Here is a 25,648-nt window from a genome sequence, read left to right as displayed (position 1 = left end):
AAGTTGGCACAGGACACAGCCAGAGCACCTGACCCAAACTGGCCAACAGGGTATTCCATACCATGTGACGTCCCATCCAGTATAGGAACTGGGAAGTGGGGGCGGGGAATCGCCGCTCGGGGACTAGCTGGGTGCCGGTCGGTGGGTGGTGAGCAATTACACTGCGCATCATTTGTACATTCCAATCCTTTCATTATTGCTGTTGTCATTTTATTAGTGTTATCATTATCATTATTCGTTTCTTCTTTTCTGTTCTATTAAACTGTTCTTATCTCAACCCGTGGATTTGCTTCTTTTCCCAATTTTCTCCCCCATCCCACTGGGGGGGGGGGAGTGAGTGAGCGGCTGCGTGGTGCTTAGTTGCTGGCTGGGGTTAAACCACGACATTGTACTACAAACTCAAATCTTTTAGAAAAGTTACTTAAATAATAATGTCTGTTTATGCTAAAAATAGCTTTTTATTTTCCTCTGGTGATCTCAGTCAAGGCTGTGGCTCCTCCGCTCAAGCACAGACCTGTGCAACTTTCGCCCAGTGGCCAGATGCAGCTTGCAACATGTTTTATCCCACTCAGGCTGGAGACACACAAACAGGTTGGTACATTTTAACAAGCTGCTGTGCATAGCAAGCTCCTAGCAACTGACCTGGAGAAGGCTCTTGAAACCACAGTTACTCCATCATCATTCACCCTGCAGTGAGCAGGCAGAACTGCCGGCCTGGGCAAGGGAAGGGCTGGGTAGGAGCCCAGAGAAACCGAGTCCCATGGTTGGAGGCCAGGGTGGGAGGGCACGTGGTAAAAGCAGTAAGGCAAGAAGCATGGGGAGCATGGGGTAGGGGCTGCTTTAGGAAACTGAACATCAAATAAAAGGTTGGGCGTTGTGCTGGTGGAAGCTGGCGTGCCTCCCATGCTTTCACCAGGGAGCAGGGTGAGGGGGTGTGAAGAGGGTGGCATGGCCCGATTCAGACACCTGCACCTCAACCAAAGCAAGTCTGGATAATCCCCTGCAACACATCTGCAACGTCCTGGGAACAAAACCCAGGTATCTCGTAAGTCTGCAACATACCATTGGTAAATCAAAATATCTAATGATCCACCCATTCATTTGAATTCTGCAGGCCTGTTATTTGCAAGCATGAGGTTTAGTTCAAATTACTTAAAGTAAGCTTTTTTCCCTGGCTTTCTTATTTATTCCTCAAAGCCAAAGCGTTCCTGTGTACGACGAATTTGCATAGAGCCAGACAAGCACCATCAGTGCCCACTTTCTTACAGAAATACTGAATTACTCCTAACCCGTGTTCCTTTAAAACGTGCAGGGTTTTTAAAAGTGTTGCTACTCACTTAAAACCCAGTCAACTTTGTTCCCACCGAGACCTGCCACTTCGTAAACACCCCGTTCCCATCCTCATGCTCACTTGATCTTGAGCAAGACCCCGGCCAGGCACAGGGCACCCTCCCTGCGGCTGGCCGCTGACCGAGCGGCCACAGGTGGGAGCCCGGCAGCCCCTCCAGCGGCGCAGGGATGGGATGGGATGGGACGGGATGGGATGGGATGGGATGGGACGGGACGGGATGGGATGGGATGGGCCGGCCGGGGCCGCACGCAGAGCGGGGCAGGGCGCTCAGCCGCCCCGGAGCGGAGCCAACTGCGCCCGCAAGCCCGGAGCCCTCCGGAGCCCCGACACGCCAAACCGGGAGGACCAGCCGCAGCAGGGGCGGCCGCACGCCGCTGCCCCCCGCACCGCCCCCCGGCCGTTACCTTGTACCGGCGGAAGCCGTCCAGCTGCCGGCCGCTGACATACCGCCACCGCCACATCGCCCCGCCGTGCTCCGCGCCGCGCCGGCAGGGGAGGGGAAGGGAGGGGAGGGGAGGGGAGGGAGGGGAGGGAGGCGGCGGGGCCGGGGCCGGGGCCGGGGGCGGGCGGAGGGCGGCTCCCCGGCCGCGCCCCTCGGGCTGGGGCCTGCCGCCCGCTGCCGGGCGTCCGCGGGGCCACCCGCGTCCCGGCGCGGCGGGGGTGCGCGGGGCCGGGGTGCCCCGCGGGGCCGGGTGCCCGCCGGCGGTGGCCTCTCCCCGGGCGGCTCCCGCCCCGCCGCGCCCGTGCGATCAGGCGTTTCCCCGCGGCCCCGGTACGCTCCTCTCCGGCCTCGGTGCCAGCCCGCCATTATCGTCTTTTATAAACCTTTCGTTTGCTCACGGTACCCGGTACCGGGGATAGTCTGCAGCAGCCTCCCGTGGTCACAGCGAGCCGTAACCCAAGTAACGTCGCAGCATCAGGCCCCGAAACTATTTTTCTGGCTAAAGGCGTATTAAAGATGCCCTGTTTATAGTACGCGCGAAGGTGTGCCTGTGGAGACAGTATACAAAACAATGTTATTTAAGTAATGTGTTCTAGAAACAGGTGACACTGAGGATCAAAGATTTTACTGGCATTCCTTTCCAGCAATCACCTGCCTCTTGCATCTCTTTATTAAAACACCTGCACCGGAGCCCTTATACCACATCAGTTTGCAGTACGTTCTGCACCTTCTGATTTCCAGGGAAGCGAGGCACTGGTGTAGGCAAAAGACTGGAAGACATCAAGAGTAATGTTTCAGCTGCAAATGCATTTAAGCATACGGCATGACAGCTTGTGTTACCTTCGCTGTACACTATTAGAGTTGAAATCAGATGCATCAGGGTCTGAGACCTTATTGACCAAATGGCATCTATCCAGAAAGGAAATCGATTAAAATCCACTAATCGCAACCCACGAGCTCTTCCAGGCACCTAATGCATTGTGAGAGCCAGTGTTATTTTACAAACTGTGCAGGTTTGATAGGAATTATATACAAGTTAAAATCGCTAAGTGCAAACTGTATACAATGGTTCTTGTTCTGTATTATTAGCTACACATTAATCACTTGAGATGTGCTTACACCTACATTCTGCTTCCAGCAGCAGCATCTAAACTTCTGCTCTTGAAAACAACCCAGAACTGTAGCACTCGGCTTCAGGTTACTGAGTTAAAGCTTGATTCCAGTTAGGAAAGCTAAAGTGTTTGGAGCTCATATTTTTCAGGAGCCAACTCTAATCTTAATTAGTGTTCATACCCTGGATTTTTATTTGGGATCCCCTTCACCTCTCATTGTTACTATCGTGTTTTTAAGTTGTATTATGCTATTGAATTAATCTACAAGGGAATCTAAGAAAAGACGCATGACTACTACTGTACTTACCGCAATTTTTTTATGCAAGTAAGTTACTAAAACTGACCAAACTATTCTATAGTTATCACTTTCATTTCTTAACTCCAACACTCATAAGCCTCAAACACAAAAGCAGAAATTTGGGTGAACAACTATTAGCAGTGTGATGGACAGTGGTAGAAAAGGTGCTTGCTTTTCTGAAAGCTAGAAGGTCGCAAAGTATTTTTTCTCTTTGCAGGCCTCTAAATTTTTGTTAAAAGAAGATGTGCTGTCACTAAGATATAGAATATATAGAGATATAGCAGATACAGAGCACAATTTTTATTTCCTGTTCTTCTCTCAAAACTGTATTGGTGATAAATGAAACACTTTTTGAAAAAACTGTCATAAATACTCCACTAAACAGAGAATGTAAAAGCCTGCATATATGTAAAAATGCAATTTCATGATTCATACCTCAGCATGTTCTGTGTCTGCTAAGGAGCATGTCAAAGGAGGCAGTGTTAGATAAGCCATACTGAAGAGAGGGAAACAGAGTGGTGACTGGGTATGGAACATCACAGAGCAAGCTATGACACAAGTAACGCAATGCTTGAGAATACTGTGGAAATTATATTGACATGTGTTAGCCTTTGAATTAAGAACCTTCCTTGATTTAGGCATCACGATTCATATGAATGGTTGGCCCTTAAGACCAAGCACGCAGGCTAGCGAAGCCCAGGTGCAAGCAAAACCCACAGCCACGTGGTTTACCGCTACACCCAATGTTCTCACTGTTTCCATGCGTACCCATGTATATGTTTAGAGGTTATTCTATGGTTATATTTTTCAATCTGAGATGTTTTAGAGTTCTTTTCCGGACAATTGTTTGAGCTGTGATCCAAGCTGTTCTACATGCAGGATTGTGGGAAGAGCAGTGAAAGCAGCCTTAGTGCTGTAGCACATTCTCTTGTGTCTTTTCTGAGTTGTAGCCTGAGTAAAGAGGAGCTCTAACTGGCACCAGCACATGAATATTATAACCTGAACAGACTGCCATTTCATGAGCTTGAATGTGGATGAGATGAGCATTAAGACAAAAGCCCAAATCAGAGAACAGTTAACTTTCATTATAGAAAAAGCTTAAGTTTTTTAACAACTGTGGCTGGGACATTTGTGACAGTTCAGACCTTACTAAGTAAACGTCCTGAACACAGCTTTCTGTAGCTCAGGGGGAAATAGCTCAAGGCCAGATTTTAATCCAGTGACATCAGCCAGGGAATTCTCAGGTCTTCAGTGCTGTTTACTAATTACGTGTAGTACTGAGAGGAAAGCAGTGATTTATTATTTTGAAAGAGCAGGCATATTCTACCACTGGTACATGCAAGAAAAAGTTAAAAAGAGCTGTTCCACAGATACAAATGGTATTTAAAAAAGAAAAAAAAGAAACCAAACATCAAGACAAGTTATATTTTCAATCCATCAAAATGGTAGGCAAAAAGATGAGGGCTTAGGATGGCTTAGAATAAATGCTTGGCTTTCAGTTTTCACTCTCTCTGTTACACGTTATATTAATAAAGTAATAATGACGGAGCTTCTTGCATAGGGGAAACTGCCTAGTATGGCAACTTTGGCTTTTAATAATTTATGACAGTGTCTTGTTTATTCCTCAACTTAAAGCTGCCTGCTATGCAATAGCCTTTATCTGGAAGGCATCTATTAGTACATTCCTGCCTACTTCAAGAAGTAAGAAAAAGCAGAGAAAAATCATGCAGAGAGCAAACCCAAAATGATCAGCTGCCAAAGCAGCCGAAGAAGGGACTAATGTACTGGGAGGAACAGGTAAAGAGGGAGCAGTGTGGGTCACCGCAGATTCCCCTCATGTGCGTTAACACATAGGACTCAGGCAGTGCTTCCCTCCCCATCACTGCATGGGCTAGCATAAATCTGTTAAAATCCAGGATGTCTATTCTGTAAAAGAAGAAAGTTTTTCTAAGGTGGCTAGAATCAGTTTAGAGGCTCAATTTAAGTTTCAGGCTCTCTGTAAGTTTATCTTGGTCTGTTAACCTGGTTTATAACTCATGGCTATTTAACCTAGTATTAGTACTGAATGCTGGAAAATGATCACGTCTATCCTCAAAAAATTGCTGTATCAGTTCCAAAGCCAGTTGTCCATTTGCAGTTTCAGTTTGCCAGTGGACAGGTAAGCTCCGTGAAGGTAGACTTCTACTGGGAGTTCACTAAAGGACCTTACAGATGACCTCCAATTTTGTTTGAATGAGAGCTACTTCTACTACATCAACAACAGTATTCAAAAACCAGTTTGTGAATTTCAGAATACGGCTAGAATATGGCTAATGGTTAGAAAACAAATGAAGCAACTTAAGTAGTGTAACCAGATTACGGCTTGTTAGCTATTACAGGGCTTGCAAGCAATGCAAATGCAGTGAGCCACTGCTGCATCCCACAGTCCTACCTCTGCCTTCGTTCTAGAGCACGCCTGGTGCGCTGGGCCTCGTGCAGGGGAAACGGCCACCACGTCAGTGGGCACTTGGCAGTGAGACATGTAGGATTCTGCAGATATGTGACATATGGCCTGGCCATAGTGGCAGGTCTGGTCCCCACGGCCTGTATTTAAGATACTCTTAAATATCTGTGATGCTGGAGTTAGATAAAAGCGATGGATATTACGGTGTGGAGGATCACACAGCTCAGGGACAAGGCGTGCCGAGTATCGTAGGGTACTCCTTGTGCTGGATGCATCTGGGTGCCACCCTACAGCAAGGGGACAGGTGATTCTGGGCAGGTACAGGCTCCTGTGTTCCCAGCAGATGCAGTCTGTATGGGGATTCTCACGATGACTTTCCTACCTGGAAAGGAAAAGTCATTTGTTCTGAAAAGTTATGTGTCAAAATAGAGTGAGCAGATGCTGTTGCCTTGTGCAACAGCAGTGTTTCTGCACTGATGCGTGGTAACTTGCTCCTTAGCAAGTCAGCTCTTCCCAGTTCTGGCCTGTTCATCGCACTGAACAGACTGTACAACCTTACTCTCAGAGCAAAGCAGGCACATAAAGGGAAAGGAAATTTTTAAAGATGGAAGGAGTAACAGGAAAAAAGTACGGTCTTGGTTTGGGGAAATGTAGGTAGTGGCAGGACTGTACTTCTTGGTTCTTAGCTGCTTTATGGCAAATTTTGGAATTTGGAGGTAGCCACTCCTGAGATTAACCCGTGGGACTCATCATCACAGAGGACCCTTTAAACAGACAGCTTAAGCCCTGTTTCCTGTGCTGCAGATCACAGCTCCTTAGAGGTTTGCTCTGTATTGTCACAGTGATGAAAGAAAAAGTCAAACAAAATATCACATAAGTGTCACTAGTCAATATACTATACTAATAAATAAAACAGGCTTGAATCCATTGTCGGGCTCTGAGGGCAAGTGGCATGGTACATCTTGTGACCATGTAATTAAACTCTTTTCCAAGTCAGGGCAGCCTTGTTCATACCACCTATGGAAAACAAGTCCTGGCTTGTCCTATCATCTCCTAAACAGTGCCAGGGGCTCTGCTTGGGAATACGCCAGCTGGGAGGACCTGATCGAGGCCAGGGAGCCTGCTGGCAACTCAGCAAGGGCAATCACAGGGCAGCACTCCAGCCTGTGCTCTGGCTCCCTCCAGTCTGCTAATGGGAAAGCCTGCTGAGCACTGGACCCAGCTCTCCACACCGCTTACATGTTTACCTTCTTCCCAGCTCTGCTTTGGATTATGCCAGCTCCCTTCAGGCTGCTGTGGAGCAGCTAGCCTCAAACAGTATGGATGCACACGAATCCATGCCAATCATCAGCCTTCTTCCCCTCACCAGTATAGATATGCTGGGCTTAAGTGATGCTTAAGATGAACTTTTCAAACTGAAAAGATCTTGACTGTAGACAGTCAGCAGACCCCATCCACTTTTCAACATACTCTTCCTTCTTGGGCATGGCATTGCTTCAGGTTTTTCAAGAACAGTCTTTGTCAAGTCTTCAACACAAGGGTACACCATAGTCATGATAAAACCAATTATGCTAAAGTAGTATTAATACTGGACCTAAAAGAGGAAATTCAGTTCCTGAAGTTACTAAAATGTATTAAGTGCAGTGTTATCAGTACCTCAGTAATCTCAAAATCTTGTTGAATTAAACTAACAGGAAGAACTTGGGTGGGAATAAACTGGTCTAATGACTGAAGTTTAAAAAGTGCCATTTTTTCCAGCTCTGAATATGTGCCTGCATTTTTTTTTTCACCAGTTAGAGCCAAAACAGAGTACAGTGATAATAGATATTCAGTTTCAGCTTGGAAAATCTTATTTTATTTGCGTTTATCTCATTAAACTAGAGAGACATATTATAAAAAGCAGGCAAATACGTTTCCCAAATGTTACTGTCTGCCAGAAAGTTACGTACTCCTATTTCTTTTATAGCATTGAACACAAAGACATAGCAGGAGAAGACATAAAAATGTCAGCGATCATAAGATGCCATAGGCAGCAGCTTGGTGGTGGGATGCTGAGACGACCGGGCTTGTGCTGAGCACACAGCCACCTTGTGTTGGTCGGCAGCCGGGAAGCCCCTGAGGCTCGAGCCCCTCGTGGCTTTATGGGCCAGGGGCAAGGGCTGGTAAAAAGATGCTTCCCAGGTATGTTGATTCATTTAAAACCTATTTTTGCTTTTGATTCTTAAATGATCTGCTATTAATTTTTAATTTGCATGAATGTAAGAACTTGACTCTGTTTACTTCACTAAAATCTGGCATCCCCTGAGGGTTTTGGTTTTTTTAAAATTTTTTTCCGCAAGTTTACAGCTTGCCTTGGCATAGCCATGCATTGTACCGTGAAATGGTACAATTTAATTTATAGTGGAACTGACACTGCAGCTTTGGGATTAAGAAGTCTGAAGTGTTTCATGTTGTTTCCTAGGAAACCTTAGAGAGCCTGGAATCATCAAACTGTAACACAGTCTGCAAAAGAAAATGTTATTTTGGATCTAGGCTGGGGATCTGCCTGTGATCTAGCCTAGGCCTTGGGATCACCTCTTGCCTGATAGATTCATAAAAATCCAGCTGACCCTGAAAGACAAACTCTAAAATACTTAACGAGTTTTTCCTCATCTGTCTCATCCCAGTTAAGTGGCTGGGATGTTTGTGACTTTTAAAACTTTACTACGGAAATGACTCAAACCAAAAACCTTTCTCTATGTTTGAATTTGACATTGTCCGTACCAGGCTTTATACACTGGAAAGCTTTTAAAGCTGTAACTGTAACTTAATGCTCGGCAAGAGGAAATGAGTCCATAAACCCATGTTAGAATGAAGGACAGGCACATTCAATGAAGATGAACAAGTTCTCCAAACTTTTTCAGTAATTTAAGCCTCCTTGTCTTTTGATTCATTTGCATAAAATACATTTTGTTTCTTTGAGGGAGAAGTTCCTTCTACACATGGATTGAGAAACATCGATGCGATCAACAGCACCCCCTACAAATAAATGCTCTTTTTTCCGGACTTCACTAAAGAAATCCAGTTTTATTGTTAACAGGAATTTTATATTTTTCAGTGATTTTCATGCAACAAAAATACAAGAAGTATAAAATTTCTTAATGTTCCCTGAGCAGCAGTAAATTTGATCTTGAGCACCCACATGGTCAATCAGTGTATCAGATAAAACAGTGAACTGAAACTACTATTTAAGCCTGTGAGAACACAGAGATGCTTGTGTTATGTAGATGAAAAAACAGTTCTTCAAAAATTAGAGAGCCAATTGCGTTAATTCTGACTTCCAAAAGTATAATGCACAGAAATTTTTAACAGACTTGAAGAATAATGTACTGGCATTATGAAACTTAAGCTTTTGTCAAGAAGCTCAGCATCTATTCTTTCTCCACAGAAACATTATTTTAAAAAACAATCACAGCTTTATTTTAATTCCTAATATACGGGGTGGTTTTCTGACCCATTTCCTCTATTTCCATGTCATTTCAGTACTTCTTTGTGAAGAACATGAGAACAAATAAAGGAAATCTATCGATTGGGTCACCTTCTTGGGATTCTACACAAGTAAGTTCCTCCCAGGTCTGAGCACCCTGGAGTCCTCAGAAGGAGATTATGTACAGAAAAAAATAATACAGACTCACTAAGCAGACCAGACTTCTGTGGTCCATGTACTTCTCTGTGGTTTAGCTCTAACACAGACTGTTTAACTGAATAGTGCAATAACATACTTATTCAAATACTAAAGAAAACCACTTTGACGATACATAATAGAATTCATTTGTCAGTCTGGTAATTTCGGAAGAAATGCTGCAAATTTTTGGAAGGATGAGAACACGGTGCTTTTAATTCTGTTTTGAACATAACAATCAAAGGCAGTATGGGGTTTGGATTATGATGTTTCTGGCTCTCCTCTCCTTGCAAAATCCACTTTAATTAGTGGCAGTTTCATAAAGGGAATGTGAGATTGGTATTGGCCACAGGGTGCCTTGGAAAAAATACAAACCATAAACTATAGACATAGATACATGTAATTAGGGTTTAATAATAAAAATGCAGTCCTACAGTACCTTCTATCAAAATATAAGTGCTTTATAAATTCTAATTAAGCTATGAGATACAATTATCTCATTTTACAAAGATTTATTATTCTTAACAGTTTAACAGCAGCACTGACAGCCTAAGTGACCTTCTTGAGAACACACAAAAAGCAGCAAAAAATAACCTGTCTATCCCTTTTCTGTTTCCACTGGTATCAGAAAAACATTTTCAAAGGTCATCAGCCTTTTCTTCCCTCAGTTAGCTGCAATTACCATTTTATGGAAGAGAAGCTCTATTCAACGCAGTTTCAATTCCAAGTCCCTACATCCTGGCACTGACATTACCCTTTTTTGCCTGTAAATTTATCAGCGAAGTGTCTTGTGTTCAGACATTACTTGGTCAGCTATCTCAGTACTTTATTTCCTTGTGGTGTTAAACAGCACCACTCTTCTGAGATTTATTTCTGAGTGAACTTGGCTATCATGAAGGATGCGGAGGCAGAACGCAGGTTGGAGAACTCCTTCCACCACAAATACAGGCCAGTCACCACTCTCCACACCGGCCCCTTGGAAGCCAGGGCTGCCAACTCAGCCAGCGCCCAGGGCAAAGGAACGGGCGACCTACGCCGCTGCCCCCCCAGCTCCGCGTTGAGGCCGCGGGGGCAGCTCGGCGGGGGAAGGGGCCGCAGGCCAAACCCGCCCAGCCCGGAGGGACGCGGTGCCAGCGATGGCGTTTCCCGCCGAGAAAGCCCCGAGGGCTCCCGCCGCCTGCCCGCCACTCCGCCGAGCCGAGCAGCGACCACCCCCCGCCGCCGCCGCCGCCGCCGGGGCTTCCGCGCCACGGCAGGGCCGGTGGGCGGGCGCGCGCGGAGCCCCTTAACGCCTCCCTCACAACCGCCGCGCCGTGAGGAGGGCCTGCCCGGCGCCGGCACCCCGCCCTCGGCACAGCCTGCGCCTCGGAGCCCCGCAGGGAAGGAGGGAGGGGAGCGGCCGAGACCCCGCACCACCGTGGCGGCGGCGGCAGCGGGGAAATGCGAGAGAAGTGGGCGGTAGCGCCCACTGCCTCACGGCCGCCAGCCTCGCCCCGCCCCCGACCGCCCTCGCCCCACACAGCGCATGCGCACACTGCACCCATCACCTCCTCGGGAAGCCTCTGCCTTCCCCGCGACGTCACCCGCGGTGCGCCACGTCCGCCCAATCAGGAGCCGCGGCTTCCGCGGCGCCAAAGCTGGAAAGGGCGGGGGAGTAGCCGCCGGCTCGGGGAGGGGAGCGTTCCGCCTTCCCGCGCGGGGAGCGGGCTGGGGGTTCCCCTTTGCCCCGCCCCGCCGGGGGCTCCCCCGCCACGTGACAGGGGACGTGGCTGCCTTGTCAGGGGCGATGCCCAGTAGGAAGGTACCTGCCTGCGCGCGGGAGGGGAGGGGGCTGCGGCGGGTCGGGCGCGGGCGGGCGCCCGCGGCGGGTCCCGGCCGCCCTGGCCTTCCCTCAGGGCCGAGCCGCGGCTCCCGCCGCCGGCTCCCCGGGAGGCGGCGTAGGAAGGAAAGGCAGCCGGCTCCCCGGGGGAGGGCGGTCCCGGCGGCGGGTGGCGGTGCGGCCGCGCGCGCCCCGAGCAGGCGGGCGGCGGCTGGGGCCGCCGAGCCCAGGCTGCCAGCCAGCGGCTGGCGGGGAGCGGGGCCGGCGCCTCGGGCCCCGCCGGCTGCCGGAGAGGGAGAGCTCGCTCCGGCTCGTTCCGAGGCAAGGCTTGCGTACTGGCAGCCCGCCGCGCTGGAGCGGGGGAGGGAAAAGGGGTCCTTCACCGCCTTCGTGGCGTTCTCGATGGCGCAACGTTGACCTTTAAGTCATCGTTGCACAGCGGAGGCGCAGCTGCGCTGAGGGGAAAGTGTAATTCAGCCTTTTTACGAGGTGATAGCCGGGGAAAAAGTGCAGGGCAAGTAAAAGCATGAGAGGAAAAGAGACTTGTCAAGATTGCCGGGCTTAATATTCTTTCAAGTCGCTTGGCTTCTTGGGGCAGCAGTGGGAGTAGAGGGAGGAGAAGCGCGCCGTGCGGGTTCTTTGTTTTTGGGGTTTTTTTTTGTCTCCTTACTTTGGTAGTTTGCTCGGTGCATTTGATGGTACCTGCAGCGTAGTAATTAGGATGCCGTCTCTGATAGGCGGTGCTTATGCTAATACTGAGGTACTGCTGAAAGGCAGGCTACAAGGGTCGTTGTTTGCTGTGTAAGTACAAATAGAGTTCCAATGGCAGATCTGGATTCTAAAGCGTTTCGTTTTCCATTTAGCGTATGGATAAAATGGTGTGAAATTTTAAATATAACCACACTTAAAATCAGTTTTTATGGAAGTAAATGTCAACAACAAGCTTAAAGCAACCTACTATGCTTCGTTTAAGTTACCTTCTAATACTGACACTACACATATTTTCTTCTAAAAAGTTTTGAAGTTCTTGACTAGTGAAAAGCTGCACACTTCAGCTGCCAAGGTTTAACCAACTCTTGTTGCAATGTGACAACAGCTTTTGATAATAGTCGTTTCTTTTGCAGACAAAGATAATGTTCCTCATTTTTACATCAATGAAAACTATACTGGCCAAGTGAAGAGAGAGCAGTCCTCTCCACTTGCTGACTATTAATTAAACTATTTAAAAAAACAAACCAACCTGATACAATAACAGCATCATACCTTTTTGTTATGTATCCTAAACATTTTGGATAATTTAATCTTGTGAAAGTTTTTCTAAACTAATTCTGTTTTAACCATTTTGATAGAGTGCAGATTTCTGTCTAACTGCTTGGCATCAGTTATTAATACAAAGTACATTTCAATAGTATTCTTATTCCATGAGGGTTTTTTTCCCTCAATGTAAGCACATAGTAATTTATATTCTTGCTTAAATAAGCATGTGTAGGTTAAAAAAATCCTGATGTTCAAATGGTAATTTTATGTTCATCTCTCTCTCTCTCAGTCAATAAGAATAGCCTTTCATCAAGAGTAGTAAAAATCATGAACACAAAGAAAGGTTTTAAATCAGTGTTTTAAAAATATCGGTCTCACACATCAATATCAACAGGAAAAGTATTTTGAGATTTTTTTTTTAATTTTTTTTTTTTCTTTCCCACATGCATGCTGACAGTGTGGAAGGAAGTATGTCAGGTCATTGTCATTGTGATCATACAGTTTAGATTTTTTCACAAATGATTATAACTTGATGAGGTCCTTTCTCAGGATCATATGTATTCTTGCGAATCGTCTTTGGAAAATATGCAAACTGGTTTTCATAGGAATAAAAAAAATAATCTTGCCTTGAAAAAAAAATGCAGACTATGGTTTTAATTCTGCAGCCTTTACTTAAATCCTCACTTGAGGGTTTAAAATGCAAGGATGTTTTAATATTAAATTAAAACTTCACTTTCTGTCTAGGCACTAAAAACAGTAATTGCGCTTTCAGGAGCTCAGTAGCACGAATACTGAGTTTTGCTGAAAATCAGATGCCCGTTGTCAAATTCAGTTTTATGCTGTCTTGAAATTGGGCTTTTGAAGCCCAAGACTCCTTTCCCTTAGTTTATGAGTACTTTTATGTGAAGCCTATGAGGACAAAGGTGAACGATGAGGATGGCTGTTGGTCAGTATTTGATATTTCTGTGTACTTTTATGTGATTGTTCCCTTCAAAAGTTTTTGGGTTTTTTAAACACAAAAAGTATCTGGAAACTAGAGCTGTGATTTTCAGCACTTTATTGTTTGTTCTGCTCTGTTAGGGAAGAATGCAATAATTGTATTTGAATACTTTTGAGTGATGCTGAAGTGACATAACTAGCTTCTGGATTTGCATGTCAGTAGCAGGAGGAGTTCATGTAGTAAAACATTTTATTGTTATTTTTTGTCCTTCAGCTTATGTTGCTTTTCGTGTTAGAGAAGGTGAAGTGTCAAAGGAATGCCACTTGCATGTGAGGTAGATAATATATTGGGTCATGTTTTTCTGGGGGTTCATTCTGTGGTTTTTGGAGCAGCCCCAAAAGAGTGGGATTGTCTGGAGTGTAAAGGGCTGTGTAGTGAGTAGTCTTCGAACATACGGTCCCAGTGACTTCATATAGGGTACTTCTGGGTAACAGGTATTTGGCATAAGTAACAATATAGATTGATTGAGTGGAAATGTTCTAGATAGGACCATCTATTTAAAAATCAAATCCAACCCCCTGGCCCCATACTTTTAGTAGTCTGTTGCATAATTGCTATGTATGTTTATTGAATTTTCAGAGTGTGTCTCCCTTTTCCTCACACCCGCACCCACGTAGGCTGATGTACCCTTATCTCACTGGAAATAACTAAAGAAGTAATGGGGGCGGCGGGGGGGTGGGCGTATTTGCTTGCTGTGCCTTTTATGTGGAGGGCTTTATCCTAATTCCACTGACACCAGCAAGAGTAATTTAATTCTTTTTTCACTCCTTTAGAAGGAACTGCTCCAGAGACAAAATGCAATGCTTTCGTGAACAGCAGTCAAGAGACAATTTCTACATGAGGTAGCCGTCCTAACCTCCCCTTTTTTAACTCAAAATTTCAGAGGTCATACTTTGTCTTCAGACACTCTACACAATTTACAAGATTCTTTGCCTGACTCTTGGTTTTGTAGGAAGTCTTGATTTTTGTGAGGTGCGCCAGGTCTACATGCTCTAGCTCTTTTGAGCCTTATTCAGTGATCTTTTTTTTTAATACCAATATCTTGTTTCTGTGCCCTTAATGCATAACATTAATAAATTACACAAGATATTTTTTGTGTGCCCCGTTCTTACACCAGAGGAAAAAGATGATGATTAACCTTGTGACTCAAGATTAAGAGAACTCGCTGTTGTCACTGCATTTCTTTGGGAATAGCATGGCCTTCAGATTAGCTTCATTATAAATATTTATTCCTGAGAAACAAGTTTCTTAAAATACTAGCTTCTCTGTTGCCTTGAAGCAGGCTGGAGCAGAAGCAAAGAGCCTTTAAAACTTTCCATTTCTGCATGCCAGCCAACATATTCCTGCGGCAAAGGTTCCTGGACACCAGAACTCTGTGCCAGGGTGTCGGGGAGCCGCAGCCCCGAAGGCTCTGCAGGGGAAGGGTGGTGGAGCCCTCCCCGGCACAGGCGCCGTCCCACTTCGCGCAAAGGTGGAGAGCTGAACAGAGGCCCTGCAAGGCCGCTCCCAGCTCGCTTGCACCCACTCCTGGCCCTGTGGCCGGCTGCCTCGCAGCTGGCCTCCCTGCTACGGTAGTGCATTTGTAATTTGAAGCGTAGCGACGCTAGCTGCATGTGAAAAGTGTGGTCACTGTGTATCCCTTCTATGGGTGGTAGTCTTCATCCAGAGGGAACCCTCTGGTGTTGTTTGTGTCCTTGAGAATTTTTCTTCTGAATAGCATGTCTCATAACTTCGTATCTACGTATATCTTTAACTCTTTTCTATTGCACACAGTGTTCATATTGCAAATTTTTAATAAAAATACAGTTGTGTGCTTTACATTTATATTTGCACATAAACATTACTTTATGCATGTTGAAATGATACAGTTTTTACATGGCATATTTTTCTTTAAAAAAAAAAAAGTTTGGGATGTGTATGTATGTGTATACATGCACCCATACATGCATACAAGCAGTGCTATGACAAACTCCCCCCTCAGTAACTGTGCACTGAAGCTGTAGGTCCAATTTCCAGAGTTCACATCAGGTATTTATATGTAGAGGTTTATATTGTCAAGGAGTTTGGGATGAGGGGAGTTGTCTTTAGTGTTGGTTCTTTCAATTATTTTTTTTAAGGTTGTGTAGGATGTGGGAAATGGTGGAAGGGTATCTGCATTAAAGGCATGGAGCTGTAAGTCATTGTTGTCAGTATCAACAATCATGAAGTCCTTTTCTTTCTCTTCCCTCCAAATGGTGTCTGCCAGAAGTTTGTAGTAGCTAAAGAACATCTTGTCTAGAGGGTGTATTTCTTTACTTTCTTGTTCTGGGACCTCAGGAACTGCTTTCAGTTTTTCTCAGTGACTGTAGTGGCTATACTTTTCTGTGTGGTGCTAGCAGAAACTCTCAGATTTTCCTGTATCTGGGGAGCAGGATGCGTGGTGAGACAAAGAGGTAATTAACCAGAGCTGTCAGCAGTACTGACAGTTCTTCAGGTTGTAATTAAGCTGACATGGTGTCAAGCAGCTGCTGGAGTGGTCCCACTGGTCCTTGCATACTTTCTTCCACCGCTGTGCCAGCTGTAGATAGCTAGTGCTTCTTCCCAAAGAAGTTTTCTGCTGGTTTGGTTCCTCATCACTGTGTCTGCACAGAGTCTGGTGAGTACCAAGTGCTCGGGAATAAGGGGGAGAGGGGACTCCAGTTGTTTCTGGTTTGTCATGAGACCACCTGCGCTGAGACATCCCTGTAGTGCTGCTCTAAAAACCTGAGCAGCCCTGCTTTTATCCAGGCTAGCGAAGTGGAGGATTAAATAACACTCTTCTGTCGTTAACACTCATTAACTATTAAAACTATCTTTTTGCCTGTCACAGCCATGCTTGTATAGTGCGTCTGAAGGAATATTCCCAGCTGTTTAAAAGCCATTCCCAGAGCCACTTCACATTGCACTCTCAATTTAAATACAAGCATAACCATCTATGCCATCTAAGCATAAACCCAGCTATATGTTCTACTCATATTAGCATTTTTTTAAATCTTGTCAACTGTAAGGATACCTTTTCTATATGCACCCTAACTCTTCTTACCTAGGGAGAGGGAGCTAACATGTAGCTTTTATCCTGCCCATTATTATATGGCATTCCCTTCCCAAATCTTGACAGATGGGCACCACTGGCTGTACCTCAGCTGCCACGTTCTGCTGTTCGTCCCCTGCATCTTATGCTGTGCTCTTTCTTTGCTCTGTTGGTATTGCACGGCATAGAGAAATAGAGGGATTCTGTCTCCAGGGTATAATGGTTTTAAGAATAACATGGATGAGAAATTTAACAGAGAGTAATTCTCTAGTTCTTTGTTTACTGGGCTTCCTAACAACAGAAATATGTTACGAAGCCTGTTTTATGTAACTCTTTGTGGATGCATTTATGTGGCTTTTTCACTTGTTTGCAACTGTTTCTACTTTTAATTGACCGTCAAAGCAGTGTATTGTAAACCTATGTACAAGTTGTAATGCTGTTATTGGCACAGATACACATTCTTCAAACTGGAGTGTCCCATTTAAGAAATAAGCTTAGATTAACTGCATCTTACACTGTAAGTTTTTGTCTGCAAAAATGTGTCTTGCAAAATCATCTTGAAGCTATGAAAACATTTGTATAAACAAGGCTTCCAGCACTGGCTAAGGTTTAAAAAAAACCAAACAAACCCCAAACCAAACCAAAAAAATCCCAAAATTGAAAAAGCCAACTAGAGCCATGGCATGATTTTGAGCCTTGGTGCACTACTGGTTATACTGTTAACTCTGAGCCTGGCAGAAGTCATCCATTCTGGGGGACATGGAGGTGAAGCGAACATCTCCAACTGGAGTGAGGCCTTGCTGTGACATTTTGCCACAGAACCAAAAAATGAGTCTTGACATGTTTCAGTTATTAGTATTTTCCCTGTCCATACTTTCCTCTGTGCAGAGGTAGGAGTACTTACCAAGAGGATAGCACAATCTGGAGGTTCGTGCCTAAGCTCTCTGGAAATGGAAGCTTGGGCCAGCATCTTCACTGGGAGGAAAGCAGGATTTAAATTCTCTTTGTGTAATAATGTTAACCCTTCTTGTTTAAACTGGCATAGCCTCCTTACTTGACATCATGTTCTTATTAAAGTACTTTTGATTCCTTATTTAATACCACATCAGATTCAAGGTTGTGTTTGTTTATATATCAGTGGGAGTAGTTATGGGGACAGTTTGACTTTGGTGATAATGACCTCTTGTAGTAGCTGCTTTGTGCTGTAAATACCCCCAGTGATTTTTAGAAGAGGCTCTTGGCAAGGTCAGCTGCCATCAGAGGGAACTGCAAAGCTCACTTGTTTTACTCTGCCTTCTCACCATGCAACAATGGGACCAGCTGACCAGAGGGAATGCTGCTCACTGTATGCTTTTGGAAGGTACTAGAACCAGTACTTGCGAGCACTCAAAAGATGTAGAGGAAACAAATACACATTATCAGTTACAAAATGGACAAAAGTTGCCAAAGACTTTTTTTTTTTTTTGCATATGTTTCTTCTTCTTTTAAAGCATATGTCACAGTCCTGATGGACCAGCCTGGCTGAAGATGTACATGCTGATTAACATAACTTTGGAGTAATTCTTAAATATAGGTAGGAACTGCAGTTGATTGAGAGAAAGTGTATCAAAAGAAGAAAGACTTATTCAGGCAGTATAGTCAACATTTTGTAAGATAAGTTTCAGTAGCAGAGTGTGCTAAGATGTTTATCGTGCTTAAGATCAATTTATATGTATAAACTGGTGCAGAATCTTAAAGATAACTTTGGATGTGATAGCAGGCAATTCTCTCAGCTTCAGCTGTTCTCGGATGTTAAAATCTGTTGCATGAAATTAGCACTGTATGCTAATCAGCATCCTGTTTCGTGACTTATCTAATAGTCCAAATGACTTCCAGCATCCCATGCAAGGGAATGCAACACTTTGTCTACCATTTTTGGGGAAATGGTTGTGAAAACAAATGTAATTCTTAAAGCTGAAAGAGTCTGGAGTTTTCTGGGTGGTTGGTTTTTAATGAAGAGCTGGATAATGATTATCTAGTTTGACCTCCTCTATAACACAGAATTCAATCAGATTAAATGCTAGTTTGAAGGAATTATTTAGTTAAAATGTATTTTATTGAGCTGTTCCTGTTCAGGATAATATTTTCAGCTTCACTGGGCAGCTAACAGTTACTACAAATGTAACTTAGATCAACAAAAAGTGGTGTACTTATTAGAAATTAAGTTTACCCATGACATTAGGGTTGTTGTTATATGGTGTTGCATAAAAAATGGTTGCAAATGTTCAAGACTTTTTTCCCCCAGCTCATTTAAAATTGGAATTTATATTTGTATTCAGAGTATTCAGAAAAAGGGGCGGTCTAGATTAAGTAAAGTTCCCTTGAAAAGAATTATGTGTACACAATGTTTTTAATGGGTTTGTTTTTCCTCGTAGCGGAAGCGATTTTGGAATGCAGAATGCACACCCTTCCCAGATGAGACAACCCTACAGCTGAAAAAATCAAATGTCAGGACATCAGTAGCTGCTACTTCGATTTCCGATGCGTGGCTTAGGTGTGGGGATGGTTTTCAGAGCACTTCAGTGCTGGAGGTAAAATGCTGGTTTACTTAACGGTGTAAGAAAGAGATGCAAACTGACAGTTAAACCAATTTCCATGCTTGACTGATTTATAAGATGTTGCCCTTTTTTGTGTTGTTTCCCGATTAACAGCATATTGTTGTAACTGTCACAGTAGACAAAAATGGAAAGCAAGGTTACATAAGGACATTGTCTGAACTTGTTAGTGTAATTTTCTGAGCATAATTTAATATGTTTTAGATAGTACTTATCACTTGGAAAATTTCAGTAATACACTGAGGGATACAAAAGTAATTTGACATTTGGGATAGAGTATTCCATTTCCTAAAAAATATGGAACAAAAAGACTCTAGTTTGCATCTGAAGATTTTTTGCTAGATCTAAAGAGTATGTTTGCAATAATGAATTCACTGTAGAAAATCCTGCTTTTTGATTACCCTGCAGATGTGGATCTTGGTGCAGATGCTCTTTTGGATGATACATGGAATTGTGCTTAATTTTCTTTGTGTTTGTTGGTCTTGCTGGTCATGAACAGAGATGTTCAGCCTGCTCTGAGTGAGAAGTGCTTTGTGCTGAAAATCATTTTCAGCCAAGTTGCTTTTCTGTTTCTTCTGGTACTGAGCAGTCACACTGTCGCATAGCTTGTGGGATTTAATAAAATCAGAGACAGGGCCACTGAGTGCCTCTTTCTGTAACCTTTGAATAGGGCACATGCTTTATCAAGCATGCTTTTCCTGCCCACTTTTGACATTTTAATGCTGAAAATACTGGCTCTTGTTCTTTGCAAGGTCGGATGTGATTCCTTTCATAGTCACAGTAAGTTTTTATTTTCCAAAACAATGAAAATTCAGCTTTTATGTTACTGTTCTCATGCTTTATTACCTCACTCACTATATCACAGTCTAGTAGAAGATAGAAAAACTGATTTGAAATTGCGCTGCTAAGTTGTGGTGGGTGAATAACAGTTTTGAGTGTATTACTACATGTTAAAATTGCCTTTAATGTCTTGGTGATTAAATCTCTCTGCCTCTTTTTAATATAGTCCCTGAGAGCTACTGATAAGAAGTCCAGGATTAAGAAGCATCTTGGACCACTGTTAACATCTGCTGAAAGTGCAGCAGGTATGTTATAACTATTTCATGTTAGTGTTGTCAGAAGATTGTCACTTTGCTTTGCCCTTTATCAAGGTAGAAGTTGGCTCAAAATACTGGTTGCTTTCTTCTTCTGTTACTGTAATCAGAAGCTAATCTTGATAAGAGACACAGTCGTGATGTTATTGTGATTGGGCTCCTCTATTCATCTAGAGTGCCAGAAATATATTCTGCAAAGCTGCAGGCACTTCAGCTATTGCTCTTGAACAAATGAAAGAAGCATCACTAATGGTGTATATAGTGCGTGTTCTAGCAGGGACAGTATATTGAAATTCTTCACATTTTTAAGAGGAGGGAATGAAAAACAACCCTTAGCTGTCTAGATAGAGGGTGAAATTATTCTCTCTTCTGCTAGGGACAGACAAGCAGGCATGAGAGAAAACATGTAAGTATGAGCAATAGATACAAAACCAGACCTTTGTCAACCTCCTGCTTTCAGAGTCTTCTATATGCATCTGAGTCTGTTTAATATTGTGATTAAAAAAAGAACTCTAGGCATAATAAAGAGGAGGAGGAGGACTTACTGACTCCTGCCAGTTCTTTCCCTTTTTGAGTCCAGAGGAAGGGAAGGGAAGGGAAGGAAAGAGGGGGTGGTGGCTTCTTCAGTCTTTGTATTTCTACTTGCTCCAGCAGCTGGGCTGCTTCTGTTGGAGTTAATTAGGTGACCTGCTAGACACCTTTTGTCTACCTTTTGGGTTTCAAAATCATGCTTCTCTAGATTTCTAAAAAGAACCTCTGTGTGTTGCAGGAGGCGGGAGATGTGGTTGTGTTTCTCTCCTCTGGGCCCTCCTGCCTAATTCTAAATCCCCAGTAATTGTCTAACTTCCCATTTACCTAAAAAGCTTTAGTAGTGGTAGAAAGTGGAAAGTTCTGCCTTCCTATGATTGCTAATTCTGTATGTTCTTTGCTAAGCATTAGCAAAGCATTTTCTCCTTGCTTTTGTTATTAAAAATGATGAAGAAATTTATTTTGAATTTAAATGTCTCACTTCAAAAACACAACAGCTATTCTTTGTTAGTCCTGAAAAGTTTAAAATTTTTTAATCTCAGGACAAAACTGGAGAGTAATCTCTACTGATGGAATACTTTTATTCATTTGTTATTCATTGTATAAAGTCAGAGAAATCCCAAACCCAGAATTCTAAGGACAGTCTTTATTTAAACCACTTATGATTTTAAAAGGTCACATGTGGAAGCATTCGGACTGTGTGTAGAGGACTATATGTCAGACAGTCATTACTTGTCCTCACTCTGCTGAAGGACAGAATGATAGCCTTGTATAAAATGAAGTGTTAGCATTCATTGTGGAGAACCAAAATGAAAATAATGCATACATGTATAAGAAATACATGTGAGTTAATGCTCCAGTATTAATCTCTGATACCTCATGACAGAATTGATAATTTTTTCCAGTTCAAAAATATTATATTTTAAATTTTAAGAATTTTAAATTAAACAAAATTACATTTCTGTAACAATCTAACACTTTACAATTCTTTTCATTAGGATTTGCTGCAGCTGAAAGCTCTAAGGAAGCTGAGGGCATAATATGGACCTCTAGTGGTAGTGATTTTTCAGATGATGAAAATAAGACATTGATTCCAAGGTTACACAGCAAAAGTCACGCTTCCAAAACAGAGGAATCACCTAGCAGACATGATTTATTGTTAGAGGACAGTAGTAGTGAAGGTAAGTTCAAACGCAAGCAGATTTGTCAAGAAACCTTCTGTCAACTTTGAGTGCTGTAATGAAAATCCTTTGAGGTCATTCTGACAAAACGACATGATCTAATCCTGTTTCAGTTAAATCAGCTGGTGTTTTTTTTCATCAATTTCATCCAAGTATGGAATAAGCTCTTAGTATAAATCAATGTACAAAAATTTTAAACCTTGGAGTAAAGGAGCATAGTTAGGCAGGTAAAGCATGTCAGTTCATTTCAGTATATTATAATTTATTTGTACCATTTCCTTCTCTGCGCTGTGGTACCGATACTGGGGTTGTGAACAGCTTTCTCTGCCCACTGTGTTCTACTGGTGATACTGTTGTCTGCATCTACTGACTAGATGTGGCAGACTTTGCAGCTTCAGGTAGCATCATGTTCTGTGGCGTGAGTTTTCATTTCAGTACACAGTATTCCTTCTTTCCCCTGTTAGCTGTATTGTGCGAACAACCATGAGTTTTGTTCTTAGGAATTGCTTTCTAATTCATGGAGCAGGGGATGACAGAGGGGAGAGAAACTGATTAAAAAGTGCGGCTGAAGACAAAAAAATCTTTACTTGTGTGCTCTACTATATAAGCGTTAATTAGGATAATGTATAATTTGCATTAGAACTTGTTAGAAAGTATTTTCAATGTGAAAAATAAATCAGGTTAGGTTTGTAATACATCAGCGAGATCTGAAGCATTACAGCTAGACTTCACATCCTAGATGTCTGGCAAAGTGTTCAAACACCACTGTGAGTTGAGCAAATGGATTGACTGATTTACTTTTTTTGTGTGTGACTCTGGTTAAACATGCTCCCTAGGTTTAAATAAAAAATTCAAAATCTTCCTCCTTTCATCCATACTTTTGTCATTGATTTAACAGTGTCATTGACATATCTGATGGTCATCTTTTGTAACTTCTAGTAATTTTCTTTCCTTCTTTTTGAAATGGAAGGACTGTCCATTTTCTAGACTGCAGTCTAATGCTCACTAGGAATCTTTCTAACCTGCCATTAATATCATTCTATTGCACTTGTCTCCTGCAAGTATATCCTGCAGGGTTTAATCTTTAATTATCTTTTTTTTTTTTTAAGAGACAATACACAGACTTGTTTTTACTCTTGTAAGATAGCAAAACTTGGTTTCTCTGTGTAAATGAAGAAACCCTGATGCATTATGTATCTGCCTGAAGGTACTGAGGAAATCCAATAATTTCCTGTTTTTCTTCTAAACCCCCAAATACACTGAAAGCAGTTATTGAAAGAAGCAGGGAGGGAAAGAACTGTAATTTCCATGCTTTTTCATGTAACCATCATATACACTAATTACAGTATTTTACACATGTATCTGTGTGTGTGCATATATAGGTACAGTTGTAAGTATGGTGACAATACCTGAAAAAGTATTTTTGAAAGTGACATGTCCTTTCATGTGAAGTTCACCTTCAGAGGCAAGAGTGTTAGTACTTGAGTGTGACAAGACAAAACTGATTGTCTTGTATTTTATTAAGGAATTTACACTGCTGTCACAAGTTGCATGCAGCTTGCGACGCAGCTTCAAGAGAGACCTTTTTGTGCTACCTGGTCACCAATGTCTGTGTTTAAAATTTCTGATGAAGCTTTCTCAGTTAGAAACAGAAATGCATTCATGTGTGTGAAAAAGCAGGCAACACTGGAGCTGTGTGTTTATTTGTCTGGGTGACTTAAAAGCTTGGAAGTTCCACGAAGAAACTAGTGATTTAGACGATAGTAGTACTGCCAATTCCAGAAGGTACTGTCACAGCTCCATGGATCTGTACAGATGCCTGGAGTGTTCTGCGGGTGCCTCCTTTCTCTGCTGCCTCTCCCTTATACATGATTCTTTTGGTGTTAGAAATGTGACATTTACAAAAGCAAAAAATGAAACCCCAAAAAGCCTTCATCCCTCCTCCGAATATGCTCATTTATACAAATACAATGAGATTCTTCCTCTCAGTACCTTGGGGCATTTGGACCTGAAGGGTGGTGAGGCTGCTACGGCAGCTCAGGCTTCCACTGGCTTCAGGAGATCCTCGGAGGTATGAGTGGACTTCTGGCGTTGCATTAAATACCACCTGGTCACGAGGATGGTGGAAGAACAGTTCTGCATCTCTATCTGCATGTCTTTGTTTATTGCCATTTTGTTGTGGTTTTTTTGACCAAAAAAAAAAAAAAAATTTTTTTTCTTGTGCCTGTTTCTATTAATTTATCCTAAACAAGCCTCTATTTCATGTGCTTAGAGGTTTGCTTGCAAACCTGTGTATTTAGCCATGGTCTTTTAGGACGTGACCATTTCAAGTAGCTTTTTCATTTCTCTGTGAGGGTTACCACTAATAGCAGATGTTAACCTACACCAAATTTTCAGCTGTTCCAGGTCACTGTCTGAGGTATTTGCTTAGAACAGTTTTTTCTGAACAAGCGCACTTGAAAATACAACATAACTGGGCAAAAAAAACCCCTAATTAAACCCTAGGAAAACTATCAATAACTAAACTAAAAAAACCCCTACCTACCTAAGCAGTTAAATATACTGCCTCTTTGCATTTGAAATGTTTTTGTTTTTTTTTTTTAATGTAATTTTTATACCTTTCTTTGCAGAAGATTGTCTGCTAGTAGGATTAACTTTTATGAGAGACAGGATTACAAAATAGTTAAACATAAAGATCAGTTGAACATGCATAAAAAATAATGTTGCATTTTTTTTTCCCAAGTTCAGGATAACTGTAGTATTACTCTGACTTCATGCTTATGAATAATATATGGCGATTAAGAAAAACTCTTTACAAATGTTTTATTTTAGATGAATCGGAGCTTATTGATTGGGAGAAGGGTAGCGATTCCACCGATAGGTGTGATGAATCAGAAAAAGATGACAGCTCACTGGAGATATCAGACTCAGACTCTTGCACAAATCTTAATTCTCTGCCTGTCAAAGAGGAGAATGATGAACTTTGTAAGGTAAGAAACTGTTTCAAGTTTAAGAAAAAAAAAGCTTTACTATAATTATGGAGTGTATTGATATTTGATTGCATTTAATTTGGAGGAATGTGAGGCTTTTGCTTACCTTATCTCTCCAGAAGAAATTCTGTACACAAGAATTTCAAGGCATTTTCTCTGATTGCCAAACTTCAAAACCAAGCAGTGCCCCACACGTAGAGCTTAGTAGCGTGGTCACTGAATCATGGGATGACTGAGGCAGGAAGGCACCTCTGGAGGTGGTCTTAGTCAAACCCCTCTGCTCAAAGCAGGGTCAGCTGGAGCTGGTTGCTCAGGGCTGTGTCCAGTTGGGGTTTGAGTATCTCCAAGGATGGAAACTCCACAACCTCTCTGGGCAACCTGTGCCAGTGCTTGGTCACCCTAGCATAAAGAAGCTTGTTCTTATGTTTAAGTGGAATTTCTTGTATTTCAACGCGTGTGCAGAAAGTGACCAAGTGGGTAGGTTTCTCACCAGAGATGGGATGATCTGGATTCTCTACAGCCCGGGGCTGCCTGTAGCCAGTTGATGTCTGAGTTTCCTGTAATGTGGTGGGTGAGACGGGTACCTATTTCTCTTAAGTACTTTGAGACCTTGACTATATAAAATGCAGGTATTGTGAATAGAGTGTGTTCTCAGAGCGATGATGAGGTAAGGGATAACTACAGGACTCCCTTTTCAGTGATGAGGGTTGCAGGGCTCAGCAAAGGGACAGCAGTAAATATTGAATCTTATCAGCTAAGATTTGGTGGTTGGGTTTGGTGTTTTGTTTTGGTTTGGTTTTTTTACTGTAGCAAATATAACTTTATTTAT

At 42.9% G+C, this 25,648-nt stretch overlaps 2 protein-coding genes across 6 annotated transcripts in view; one reads left to right on the top strand and one right to left on the bottom strand.

The window, feature by feature from the left end:
• LOC115340073 (ethanolaminephosphotransferase 1-like) overlaps positions 1-1,852 on the bottom strand; it is a 60,900-nt gene extending 59,048 nt beyond the window's left edge. Inside the window, exon 1 of the mRNA XM_030010865.1 lies at positions 1,756-1,852. Within this exon, the coding sequence (XP_029866725.1) occupies positions 1,756-1,812 (57 nt within the window). The 5' untranslated portion in view covers positions 1,813-1,852. The remainder of the gene's footprint in view (positions 1-1,755) is intronic.
• A 9,084-nt stretch (positions 1,853-10,936) lies between these two features.
• Positions 10,937-25,648, top strand: part of SPIDR (scaffold protein involved in DNA repair) — a 208,194-nt gene continuing 193,482 nt past the window's right edge. Inside the window, exons 1-6 of one of the 5 annotated variants that reach the window (XM_030011351.2) lie at positions 14,246-16,018; positions 17,651-17,792; positions 18,847-19,002; positions 20,033-20,111; positions 21,647-21,829; positions 24,662-24,819. In XM_030011351.2, the coding sequence (XP_029867211.1) occupies positions 17,766-17,792; positions 18,847-19,002; positions 20,033-20,111; positions 21,647-21,829; positions 24,662-24,819 (603 nt within the window). In that variant the 5' untranslated portion in view covers positions 14,246-16,018; positions 17,651-17,765. Of the gene's footprint in view, positions 11,109-12,815; positions 12,852-14,245; positions 16,019-16,736; positions 16,950-17,007; positions 17,793-18,846; positions 19,003-20,032; positions 20,112-21,646; positions 21,830-24,661; positions 24,820-25,648 lie in introns of those variants that run through there. The other 4 variants (XM_030011353.2, XM_030011352.2, XM_030011349.2 and 1 more) reach the window with 4 other exon arrangements.

The sequence above is a fragment of the Aquila chrysaetos genome, chromosome 4 (genome assembly GCF_900496995.4).
Source record: "Aquila chrysaetos chrysaetos chromosome 4, bAquChr1.4, whole genome shotgun sequence".
Lineage (NCBI taxonomy): Eukaryota > Metazoa > Chordata > Aves > Accipitriformes > Accipitridae > Aquila > Aquila chrysaetos.
This window is presented reverse-complemented; position numbering and strand designations above follow the sequence as displayed.